At 33.2% G+C, this 13,711-nt stretch overlaps 1 protein-coding gene across 12 annotated transcripts in view; it reads right to left on the bottom strand.

Moving 5' to 3' along the window:
- Positions 1 to 204: 204 nt before the first annotated feature.
- The window catches only part of LOC143244343 (C2 domain-containing protein 3), a 99,609-nt gene continuing 86,102 nt past the window's right edge, over positions 205 to 13,711 (bottom strand). For 11 of the 12 annotated variants that reach the window (XM_076488831.1, XM_076488834.1, XM_076488835.1 and 8 more), the window contains 5 exons: positions 10,398 to 10,525; positions 9,907 to 9,966; positions 9,152 to 9,249; positions 1,195 to 2,629; positions 205 to 420 (listed from right to left, as the gene is read on the bottom strand). In XM_076488831.1, the coding sequence (XP_076344946.1) occupies positions 310 to 420; positions 1,195 to 2,629; positions 9,152 to 9,249; positions 9,907 to 9,966; positions 10,398 to 10,525 (1,832 nt within the window). In that variant the 3' untranslated portion in view covers positions 205 to 309. Of the gene's footprint in view, positions 421 to 1,194; positions 2,650 to 9,151; positions 9,250 to 9,906; positions 9,967 to 10,397; positions 10,526 to 13,711 lie in introns of those variants that run through there. The other variant, XM_076488844.1, reaches the window with a different exon arrangement.

The following is a 13,711-nucleotide window of genomic DNA, read 5'->3' as shown; positions in this document are numbered from 1 at the left end:
ACCAACAAGCCTAAACATAATCTATCCTTGATACTCACTAAACCTGTAGCTCTTTTTAATAATTAAAACACTTCTTGTACATATACAGGTCCCTGTTACCTAACAGGAAAATATATATTCACATATTATGCTACAATAACAGAGTATTCTTAAATAATAATCATAAAATATAATCAAATATCCTAAAAAACACAAGCACACCTCTTTTAATTAATCAATAATTTATTTTAAAATAAATTCAATTATTAATTCCTGATTTTTACATGTGTATCAAATTCTTCTTCTTTCTGTTGACTTTAAATCAGATTTCTACAGAGACTTTGATAAAATTTGATGTGTTCGTTGAGTTTCTTCTTTGGTCAGTTCATATCCATCTTCCTGTAAACTTCCACTTTTAAGTTTATCTTCTGAATTTACTTCCTAAATCAAAGACGAGAATAAATATTTATGGAAGTTAATAATCAAAGATGTATGGCAGGTCCATAAAATAAAACTAAATTTCTTAACCATTTCAACTTTTAAGTATTTAACAATAACTTTTTTCTGTTACAATAAATTAATGCTTGTCCAAACACAAATATAACTTATAAATATTGTAATTCCATATTTTTTCTTAACACAAACCCTTGTGGATGTTAGTTGTTTTTTTCTGGTAAAAACAAGCAAAACTCAATTTAATCAAATCTTTAAAAAATATAAACAAATAAGGATGAGAGATCAGTGAGAAAAACTAATGAATTGTTTTAGTGGAAATTTAGGCACAACAGACGTACAGGTTTGAAAACGTTAATAGACCACAACTGCCTTTTGAAATAAAATAAAACAATATTTCAACTTCTATATGAAGTTGATAATTTATTGGCTACATACATAGCAATCTGTTTACTTAAACCTTCTTTCATCAAAGCAGACGTTATGCATTTTGTAGATTAATGCTACACATTATTTGGTGGGTAGTTTAGTGTTCCTCATTCTTTAAAAATTAGTCCAGTACTACTAATTATTTGAGGATCAATTTAATAATTAATTCTGTGATGATTACTGTTATTTAACCTTTAGAAAAATATAATAAATACTAAACTATACTGTAAATGCTTATAAAAGGTGAACTTTCAAGTTCTAATCATTTTAGTACCAGTATTAAACTTTTGACAAAGGTTTTCTGAAATAGTATGTGCAGATGTTCAAATTTACCTCTTTCTGAGATGGTATCAGTAGAGTTCTTCTGAAAGTTCTTACAGACTTTTCCAAATCTTGTGCAGGAAGAAAAAAGTTTGGAAAAGTGGAGAATTTGTGTGTGGTCCAACTGCTACTTGAAAAAGGACTTTCATTTCTGTTCTTCGTATCCCTATTACAATAAATCATTTCTCTTGTGGAGCTCACTTTACTTCTTTCTACATCTTCCATTTCTTCTGTCATATCACTGACATCATCAGTTGTAGGACATGTGTTTTCTTTGTGTTCTACATGTTTGTTCTTCTTTTCCTGTTCAACTTTGAACAATTCTGAAAAGCTCAATTCCTGCATACAGGTATGATCTTGAGTAGTCGCACCAACACTACAGAAACTGTCTTTAACACTTGCTGAAATTACCTGCTGTACCTCCAAAGAAACTGGAGAAAATGGTTGAACAATTTCAAGAACACGTTCAGAGGTATCATTTGTCTTCATCTCACCAAGATCTGGACTGACTGCTCTCATCTCATTACCATAACTTCGAATTCCACATGATGTACAAATGGGTAGTGTAATAAAGTCTCTAGTTTTACTAAATGTTTGCTGGAAATTAATTGAGCCTTCAGGAAGTGAATCATTTTCTTGTGGTGATGATGGATTGTCACTAGTCCAACTATTTTCTTTATTTATTGCCATATTACTCATTTGTACATATATCCCTTCATTTACTTTTTCCTTTTCATGAGGATAGGAACCATTTATGCTTCTCTCTCTACCAACAGTTCTAGAATGCTTACTCTTCAACCACCTTTCATCAGCTTGACCAGTTCCAGGATATCCACTGTCTTCATCATCATCAGCATCTCCACTCCACAGGTGATCCTCAGGTAAAAACACTTCTAAATGAGAATCCATAAGATCATCCTTACGCAACTGCTGGCTTGAACTGAATCCATGAGATGTATTAAAAGGACTAGGAGAAAGAATGGGAAACTCTGATAAACGACCTAAACAGACTCTACCTTTAGTAAAACTGCTGTTGTTATGTGAAAGAAACTGGTGAGTTGAACTGACAGTGACGTGACAAACAGCTGAATTAGCTGCTCTGGATTCTTCATCAGCTTGAATACATTGAGTTGGAAAAGTTCTGGACAAGGAATTCCCCATAGACTCTTTATTCTGATTGTAGCTGTCTGGAACCACATGACTACTTTCTCCAGCCATTGTTGAGACAGATGATCCCTTTGCTGTAGGTATCTTTTGGAACTTCTGAACCTCATCAACCTTTGTCAAATTTTGTGAAGCAATGCTTCTTTTCTGCAAAGGTGTCTTTGCAGAGGAATGGAACTCATGTGAATTAATACCATTTTTTTTTAAAGTGTCCTTATTTGATGACTGATTCATTTGTTCTGTCAATTTTTCTTGGATTGTATCTAGCTCTGCTAACTGTTTCCTGAAAATAAATAAAAAGTACTAAACAGAATATATTACTTGCAAAAAAGAATTCAAGAACAAAAATGCAAACATGTGCGTGTTCTTAATTATTTTACCCAAATTACTTCCTCATTCACGTAGGTTAAAAGAAAAAACCAGTACTGGTTCCTCAATAAACAACAGATATGATATTTAAAATGTCTACTCTTTTCCTTTATCAGGTTTAACAGCTTCAAGCACAAAATCTTATATATGCTACAATTAATATGAGACAAGCTGTTTAATTTGTATTCATGTTACATACACACACACACACAAATCTGAGAAAATATTACATTTTTTAAGGAATAAATTTAGTTTAAGTTGAACAAAGTTTAGATACAGCTACAATAAATCTATAAGTAATTTGATTACTTATTTATTATTTTGATAAGTAACCACAAAATTTCAACTGTTTTTACACTTATCTGTACCTATTCTTAACAAATCATGTCCCAGCTGAAAGCACAGAAAGAAATTAAAGTTTGTTTTAGATATCTGCACTAGCCATCCTAACTTTGAACCAACAGACTAGAAGGAAGGCAGCTGGTCAACAGCACCTACTGCTAACCATCACTCTTATAATACATCTTAAAGTGCAGAATATAACCTTGTGACAAGGTGACGTGAATCACGGATATTTTCATTCATAGTGTGGCAAGTAACCATCACATCATGCCCTGATCAAGAACTGAAATCTAACAATACATTTTCTTTATGGTTTTACATACAAGTTGGGCTGGACATCTTTAAAATAAAAGTTCTGGTTTGGAAAGAATAACTAAAATTATTCTAAATCAAAAATGTAATGATTCTCAAACAACATATCTTACTTCATTATGGAGTACATTAAATACAAAATAGTATATCATGTAAAAATGTTTCTCTAATTTTAACACCCTTCCTTTTAACACATCTACTTACACTTTTACCTAATGTTTTTACTTCTTTATTTATATAAAAGAGAAAGAGAGTATATATGGCCTACTTATGTTTTCAGCCCAAAACACAGTACTTATGAACTAGTTATACTGCTATTAGGTGGTGCCACCTGCTACTGGTCTCAGTACAGCATAATCTGTCTTTTTACCTTACTAAGTCTCTTAAAACATTAATTTCAAACATAATATATTCCTTTAACAGCTTCTTACTTGATTTCATACACAGATAGGGAGGTGGTAATCAGTAAAAGTACAGGTATCTGCAACTCATGAGAAAAAGAATTACATCTGGTAGAACTTACAATATGAGCTACCAAGTAGAACTTACCTGTAGTATGAGCTACCAAGCAGAACTTACCTGTAGTATGAGCTACCAAGTAGAACTTACCTGTAGTATGAGCTACCAAGTAGAACTTACCTGTAGTATGAGCTACCAAGTAAAACTTACCTGTAGTATCAGCTATCAATTAGATCTTACCTGTAGTATGAGCTATCAATCAGAACTTACCTGTAGTATGAGCTATCAAGCAGAACTTACCTGTAGCATCAGCTACCAAGTAGAACTTATAGTATGAGCTATCAATCATAACTTGCCTGTAGTATGAGCTATCAAGCAGAACTTACCTGTAGTATGAGCTATCAAGTAGTTTATCTGTATTATAACTTTTATAAGCCATCAAACAGAGTTTACTTACAGTATGAACCATCAAGGCTTACCTGTAGTATGAGCTATCAAATGGCTTACCTGTAGTATGAGCCATTGAGCAGAGCTTACCTGCAGTATGAGCCATCGAGCAGAGCTTACCTGCAGTATGAGCCATCGAGCAGAGCTTACCTGCAGTATGAGCCATCGAGCAGAGCTTACCTGCAGTATGAGCCATCGAGCAGAGCTTACCTGCAGTATGAGCCATCGAGCAGAGCTTACCTACAGTATGAGCCATCGAGCAGAGCTTACCTGCAGTATGAGCCATCGAGCAGAGCTTACCTGCAGTATGAGCCATCAAGCAGAGCTTACCTGCAGTATGAGCCATCAAGTGGGGTTTATCTGTGATATGAGTCACTAAGCAGTTTATCTGTATTATAAGCCATCATGTATCATTTATATAAAGTAGGAGTTGTTAACTAGCATTTATCTATAGTATGATCCATTAATGAGCAATTATCTATGGTATGAGAAATTAAGTAGTATTTATTTATAGTACAAGTCGCCAAGTAGCATTTATCTACAGTATTAGCCAAAAAAACTAAACTCAAGTGGCTTAAAAGAAGTCAAGTGTGGATAATTAATCTTCAAGGACTAACCATATCACATTTACTGGTTGGTAAGTTACACTAACAAACAGTCCACGAAAGAACTGTTGTTAAGCCACCAAAATCTGGATCCATTCTAACATCAAGCTAAAAACATACATTACTAGCCATAAAAATCAAAGTAAATATTTGAAACCATTTAGAAGTCAAGAATACACAACAGTAGTGATAACAATAATTATTAAATCATCTAAAGAGTACAAAATAAAATTTGTATGTTAGTCTGAGGGTAAAAGTAACACCAAAATGTGTCACTAAGGAAAGAACTTTGTGATGTCCATTTTGATCTTTAACCATTTCCATGATGGTGTCTTGTAAGGTGTGAGTGAATGTCCTAATATTTTACACCTTAGAAAGGTGTAGAAAATGTAATAAATCATTAAATATACACACATAAGTAATATTTCTATCTAGATTTGAAATATGTGGGAGCTAGGAAACTGATTTATAAAAAAGAAAATTTGTATTTTGAAAAAATAAGTATCTGAGAATCAAATTAAACTGAAGTTTTATTAATACAATATAAAGACAGATAGAGAATTATACATCCAATCACTAACTACTGATGAAGTCATAGGGATATTAAATAGTCTGATATATATATATATATATATATATATATATATATATATATACACAGTCTTCAATAGAGATAAAAGCTCCTGGTCTATAGTGTGTAATATTAAAACATAAATTTCAAGAAGTACCATGAACTTTCATGATTGTCCAAGTCCTATTAAAACAAAAATATGAAATTTTGTTGAAAAAAAAGCATCTTGTAAAAACTTAAGTTATGGAAATTAAGGAGAGAAAAAAAGGTTTTACAAAACTGAGATATGCTACGATAGAGACAAAGTTAAATATTCCACAAGTGCAAGTGTTTAACAGGTAAGTGAACCAAGCACAATTATTAGTATTCACTGATGAACAGGGGTCACAATCAACCCCAACTCAATGAAGAAAGACTGATACATTAACTGATCAACTTCCATCAGGAGTAAGAAAACCTATATTTCAAGAAATCATTATTAAAAGGTACAAGAAGGAGGAAAACACATGGTTCTAAACAGGTCATTGTGAATATGCAATATTATTCATCAATGGAAAGTTACTGAAGCTTAGCTCCTGATGCTTTTGCATTCTAGAAGCATCTGTTTTTACAAACTCAAATGTTTGACAAAGATCATGTTATGACATTCTACAAGTCACAAAGTTCAAAATTCTCTATTTTTACAGAGAAAACTCACCATTCCAAGTTTATCAAGCAGCAAATTAAAGGATGTTTCTATTATCTATTGTTGACTGAAAAGTTACTTGCAGTATAAAGCACATCTAGCTTAAAAAAAATATCATACTGGGCAGTGTTTAGAAACTGCTTTTTAATTCAGCTTGCAAAATTTATAATGGCATTAAACAAGCAATCAGTTGGATATCACATCATGTAACTCACAACAGGTTAGATATTCCAAATAGAATTAACATTACACTATAGAACCCATGAACAGTTAGTTATTCCAGGAGAAATTAATGTTACAATGTAAATGGCATAATGCACAGTTTAAGACAAAGAAAGATCATGAGGAGTGAAACAGACATCAGTATTAAAAAAAATTACACAAGATAAAATATGACCAATATTTTAGAAAGTACCATAAATATATTTTATACAATACACAGTTCCAAATAACTATCTACTTAACCTACAGATGTTAAAAGTAGATGGTATGTGGTCCATGACACAAAGACATTCGATGTGACTAAAGATAACAGAGAAAGTACAGATAATACTACATGAAAACTATCTGCTTAGCCTACAAATGTTACAAGTAGATGGTATGTAATCCATTACACAAAGACATATTCAATGTGACAGGACAGAACAAAGCAAGTAAAGGGAGGATTAAGAGGTCTAAGTCTTGTCAAAATCATTATGTAAAAGCAGAGAGAATGTATAATTTTGAATAATAAAACTTAAGAAGCACAATCTTCTAGTAGAATTAGTCAAAACATATTGAACTTGGTGTGTTTTAATTTTATTTCACAAAAGGTTTGATGACACAATAGAATTACAGTTGTTTTCAAGTTTAGTTTATGAACTCACAAATGTCTCAAAACTGCCACTTTTGTATTTGTTTGCTTGTTTAGAATTAAGCACAAAACTACACAAGGGGCTATCAGTGCTCTGCCCAACACAGGTATTGAAACCCAGTTTTTAGCAGGGTGAATCTACAGACATACACCCTTGTGCAAATTAATTGAAACAAGACGGAAAATTATGATTTTTTCAATTTTTTGCATTTTATTTCTGAGAATCCAAAAATTACTCACAAATTAATACATGATATGACTTCCTTTATTTTTCAGAAGATCATTAATCCACTTTGGCATCGAGTCCACAAGTTGTCTGTAATCTTTACTAATTTTTGGATTGCGGTAACACACCTCAATTAGTTTATCTTTTGTAGTACAGTTTTTTTCCTGAAGTATTTCTTTACAAATCACTCAAAGATTTTCAATAGGATTTAAGTCCGGAGAGTTTCCAGGCCAGTTCAGCACCTTTATTCCCATTGTAGTCATAAAATTCTTCACAAGTTTCGATGTTTGGCACAGAGCCAGATCTTGCTGAAAAATGCCAGATCCATCTGGAAATCCCATTTTCAATTCTGGAACGACTCTTCTCTGCAAAACTTCAATGTACTGTGGTCCTCGCATCATACCTTCTATGATATGTAAGACTCAAATGCCATAGTAGCTGAAAAGGCCCCAAAGCATCTTCTTCAAGGGATGTTTTATGAACTGATTGATGTGAGATTCTTGAAGTTTCTCACCTGGAGATCTGCAAACATGCAGACTTCTTTGACCATGTACGAATAAATGAGTCTCGTCACTGAATAACACCTTCCTCCATTGTTCTTGCATCCAGTTTTTGTATTTCAGACCCCATTGATACCGTTTTTTCTTCATTGACTTAGTAAGTTGTTTTGTGACTGGTCTCCTTGCCCTTCTAACGCAATTTCAAATGACGTAATATTCCTCAAAATTTCGTCGTATATTCCAAAAATAGATCAATAAAACACAGCTAATGATGCCGTCTTTATGAAAAAATGACTATAAAAGGAAATCAGTAGGTCCAGCGACCCTACACCGGCCGCTATGCTGAAAATATTGTAAAATGACCACTTGTTTCAATTAATTTGCACAAGGGTGTACTGCTGTGCCACTGAGGAGTTTTGTGTATGTGTGTCCCAGCAAAGTATTTTCAAAAACTAAAATATCATGCTAGTACTTCTTTGGTCTCTTTATAACTATAATACGAAAAAATCAACTTGAACTATAACAACAGTCATATTAAAAATACAATTATTTGATAAAAAAAGTGGTAATAAATCATTTCCCAAAATGATCTTTTCACACACAAAAATTGTAGCTGATCAAAATATGAAAACATTCTAAATGTTGCAAAGATTTTCTACAAAAACAAAATCATTTTACCTATGAAACAATACCATTTACAATGCTATTTAAACCTAATTTTATCTAGTACTGTTGTAAAAAAAGACTTCTTAAAACAAAATAATTGACTAATACAATTAATCTTTAATGAAGGGCAATCTGGTCTGTGAGCAACAACAAGAGGCAAATATTTGCTGTCCAAAATACAGAAGAATTATCATTTTCTATTTATTCATTATTGGTTTAATCTGACCACACATTCTCTTTGAAAATACAATCTTTTTACCCATCAGTTTTTTCATTTGGTGTCTATGAATTTAATACACTGAGATTATTTAAATCCACGAATACCAATGATAATACTCATATATATTTCATGGCCAACATCTGTACTTTTAGAAGCTTACATCTTGAACTGCAGGTTCGAATCCCTGTCACACCAAACATGCTCATCCTTTCAACCATGGGGGCATTATATTGTGATGGCCAATCCTGCTATTTGTTGGTAAAAGAGTTGGCAGTGGGTGGTGATCACAAGCTGCCTTCCCTTTAGTGTTACACTGCTAAATTAGGGACAGCTAGCTCAGATAACCTTCATGTAGCTTTGTGCAAAATTCAAAACAAAGCAAACCAAGTCTCGAATCTATTTATTAAAATATTATTTTTTTAGCAAGAGTTCATAAATAGACTATATGAATTTTTAAACAAAAATAAAATAAAGAGGAAAAAAATATTCAAAAACATTTCTCAGCTTACGAAATTAATTAATTTTTTTTAACTTTAAACATATTACTTACTTCAACAAGCCATAGAAAATTGAATTTGATTTTGAATATGGTAACACTTCCAGATAAGGTACATCAAAATAATTTGGTAATACTTCCAAAAGTTCATCCTAAAAAAAAAATTAACTTGTCTAACAACAACACAACTTTTCATACTAGAAAACATGTAAATAAAAATTAGATTAAATCTTTTTTTTTAATTCTTAAATATATATACTGATAGAAATTACTAAATTCACATAGGAACTTTAGCTTTTAAAAAATTGTGAGAAATCATAGCCTGTTGATAAAAGAACTGTGTATTAAGCACAACCCTTTAATGCAGGAATGTAATACAAGGCAATAGAAAATAAACACATATCCTATCAAAGAATGGCAAATGATGACAAAAAATGAGTAAATACTCAAACAAGATATGGCATCATTAATTACTCATCTAAATTTATAAGGTTTAAGCCTTTCTCCAGGATAGTAACAAAAAAGAAGGCTCAAAATGTTGAGTTAAATAATCAAACTTGCCATTTGTTGTTTTAATGTTAATTTTTATGAATTAACTTCCTTATCATTTCAGATATTTGAAACTACACAATCACATTATCTCAATTATCCCTGAGAAGCATTCTAAAGTTAAAAAAATCCTTATAAATGTGATTCAGTCACTCTTAAATATAAAAACATTTCTTCTGTACTTAATTACAATACTCAAAAAAGTTTGTTTCAACCAATTCACATTTCTAAATTTAGAAATAAGAGCAAAATCAACTTACTTTTTTTCTACTGTTGGATTTTAACGTGTGTGAAAGTTGATTATGAGGAGTTACAGTAACCTACAAAAAATACACTTTATGGAATAAATGTACAAATTTCCTTACACTTCTAGCTTTGCACACTAATATATATAAACAATGTTCATAAAGGTCAACAGATTTCAACTTTAACACCATCTCAAAGCCTTTCTTAATAACTGTTACACAGCATTGTAACTTCAATGAGAATGTAGTTATACAGTTGAAGGGGAAATGTCAACTTTCAAGTTCTTTGCTCTTATCCATATTTCATTTCAATGTGACAAAACAATCAGTTACTTCATTAAAAATAGAGAAAAACAAAGCTATACAATATCTTGAACAGCTATTGTTTTAATAAAACAACAAACTGACATGAATTGTTATCTGTTGCAACTAAATCCTACTATTTAGTCTTATTTTAATCATGTTGAATTTTACAACTTATTCCTGTTTCTAGACTATTCACTGACCTTCATCTGACCACAGCACTGTCCAGTTAGATTTAGAATGTTGTACCACCCAGATATATACTGAAATCCAAATGTCAAAGGTGAAAGGTCAACTGACACAAACCCAATTACTTTATCGTAAAACTGATCTGCAATAAACAAGATTTTCGATTGTAGATTATTTTCATTAAAATCAAATTATTAAAACATTAAAAGAAACCTGATAAATTATTGACATGTTATAAAGTTCACCATGCACAAACATTAAAAATTCTGCTGTTTTCACCTATGTGACATCATGTTGTACCAAGGAATTAAAATATGAGCACCTATGTTTTAAAGCTTATAAAACAATTTGCAAGAGAATGACTGGTGTTATAGCATACAATATATGTGTCTTAATTAAAAAAACAAGTGAAATGATATATCAATAAATCAACTGGTATGGTAAAAGGAATGGTAAAAGCACATAAAACACTAACACAGTAATCGTAAGTGTATATAAAGAAAATAAAAGTTACATTTCCTACACTGAAAATATATTTCTGATAGATACTTACTTCTGTTCACATACTTGGCTATTCTCATTTGGTGCTGCCCTCTATTTAAAAAAAAATGCCTTTTATTCCATGTACCTTCTTGGTTTACATAGTTTAACTGATTCAGACATACAAACTATTAAGTGACAAACTTGAACCACACAAGTACCTCATAAATATGTAATTCTTTGACAGCCTCTATGCTATTTTAACTATCACTTTGAGAAAACTAACCACCAGTGGACAGAGGGAACGAGGAAGGATGAGAAACACTAGTAGAAGTTAGTACCTGTTGGAAATATATGTAAGAAAATTAACATTTCCAACAAGATACCTTCTTTCCTCTCACATACATAGCTAGAATCCAACATTTAATAGGTGGAGGGAATAGTGCAAGTGAGAAAAGAATTGATTGATTGATTGATTTAGTGTTTTATGGCACAAAGCAGCTAGGCTATCTGCGCCAAACGTCCAGTAAAAAGGTAAAAATAAATTAAATGTAGTAAAATACATAAAAGGAAATAAAGGTAAAACAAAACATCATTGAAAAACAGAAAAAGTATAAAATCAATGTTGACACCTAGTCTACAATGTTAAGAGAGAGAGCAGAGTAAAAGAAGTTGTAAAGGACTTTCTCTAGCAAAATGGTAATGATCATAACCTGCCAGGAAGACTAACAGGTAAGTTCAAGAACCACTGTCAGTCACCTGAAGTTGGCCTTTCCAGTCCTGGTTCTGGGTTATGTGTCATAGCAGCCATTATCAAAATGTAAAATAATAGAAGTTTTAAAAGACATATAGCAAAATCCTAATAATGAGTAGCCAAATGTCCAGTAAAAAGGTAAAAGTAAAGTAAATGTAGTAAAATTTGTAAAAGCAAACAAAGGTTCAAACAAAACAGCAATTAAAAACAGAAAACTGCATAAAACCGATGTTGACATCCAATCTATAAGGTAGTAAAGAACTTCTGTAGTAGAATGGTAATGATCATAACCCGCCAGGAAGACTAACAGGCAAGTACCAGAACCACTGTCAGTCACCTGAAGTTGGTCTTTCCAGTCCTGGTTCCAGGTTATGTGTCATTATGGCCAGTACCAAAGGGTAAAGTAATAAAAGTTTAAACGACATGCAGCAAAATTGGAATAACAACTCGCCAGGACTACTAACGGGTAGTTCAAACGGATGCTTCAAACAGCAGCGTTAGTCACCTGAAGTTGGCCTTTCCAGTCCTATTGTCGAGTTATTTAATGTTATGGCCACTTTTCAATGTCAAATTGAACTAGAGAGAATGAAACTGTGAAAAGGGAACTACAATTAAAAAGGTGTAATGAATAAATATCCGACACTTAAATGAAATTAAAAAGATTAATGGCCATTAAAAAACTAAAAACTTTATCAAGGTGGACAGTGTCTCCATCACCAATAACACTGTCCAATGTTACAGATAAACCCTGGGAAAAAACATGGTTAAAATAGTACCTTCATTGAGAATTGTAATGATGGCAAGAAAGTAAAATGTGGCTGATAGTGATTTGAGTGTTACACAAACTACACACTGGTGCATCAGTTCCAGATAAAAGAAAACAATGAGTTAAAAATCTGTGACCAATGCACAGTCTAGTTAGAACAACTTCCTCCTTCCGATCCTTACAGAAGATAGATGGCCAAAGCCCAATATAGGGTTTTATTTGAAAAAGCTTGTTGTCGCGTTGCTCACTCCAAGTGGACTGCAAACTGGCACGGAGCCAAGCCTTGAATACAAGACCATAGTCCATGTACGGAATAGGTACAGTGGTGATAGTGCCGGAACACATAGATTTAGCTGCCGTGTCTGCAAGCTCGTTCCCATGAATACCAAGATGGCCTGGTATCCAGAAATACTGGATAGAAATAGCAGTTAATGAGAAATGGGCCAGTCAGTTTTGAATATCAGAGAGAACAGGGTGTGAGCCAACGTGTAGCGATTCCAGGGCCAGTATAGAACTAAGCGAGTCAGTATAAATAGTGCAGTTGGAGTACTGCTCAGCTTCAATATGATCCAGGGCAAGAGATATGGCATACAGTTCAGCAGTGAACACAGAAGCTGTAGAGGGGATTCTGCGCACAACCACCGAACCGCACCAAACCATAGCAGAGCCCTCTGAATTACCTGATTTGGAACCATCTGTATAAATGGAAACGGAATGATTGTTTGAAAGATGTTCATTAAATAAATGACGGTACTTCCAATCTGGAGTTTCTGCCTTTTTCAGATGACTGAAAGAAAGGTCACATTTGGGAGCTGTAATAAGCCATGGTGGGATGGGCTGACCTGTGGAATCTGCAATGTTATCCAAGGACAGACCCAATTCATCCAAATGCGCCTGGATGCGAAGCCCAAACGGAGCAATGGCAGATCTGAAAAAGTACGGCCCACTGAGGAAGGAATACACATCCCCAAGTGGGATGCTTTGGTAAGGAACGAAGTTTCGAAGAATATAGTAAAGATAGTTGCAAACGGCGAAGGTGCAGAGAAGGTTCATGAGATTCAACGTATGAGCTTTGTACTGGAGAGGTGCGGAAAGCCCCAGTACAGAGTCGAAGTCCTTGGTGATGAATGGGGTCCAGCATCTTTAAGGCCGAGGGTCTGGCAGAGCCATAGACCATTGATCCATAGTCAAGTTTTGATCGAATAAGAGCACGATATACCTTTAACATAGAACATCGATCTGCTCCCCAACTGGTAATAGAGAGGACACAGAGGATGTTCAGTGCTCTTGTGCATTTGACCCGTAACTGCTTTAAGTGTGGTATAAAG

Source organism: Tachypleus tridentatus, chromosome 2, assembly GCF_004210375.1.
Source record: "Tachypleus tridentatus isolate NWPU-2018 chromosome 2, ASM421037v1, whole genome shotgun sequence".
NCBI classification, from domain to species: Eukaryota; Metazoa; Arthropoda; class Merostomata; order Xiphosura; family Limulidae; genus Tachypleus; species Tachypleus tridentatus.
Note: the sequence above shows the minus strand (reverse complement) of the source record. Positions and strands in the feature narration are given on the sequence as shown.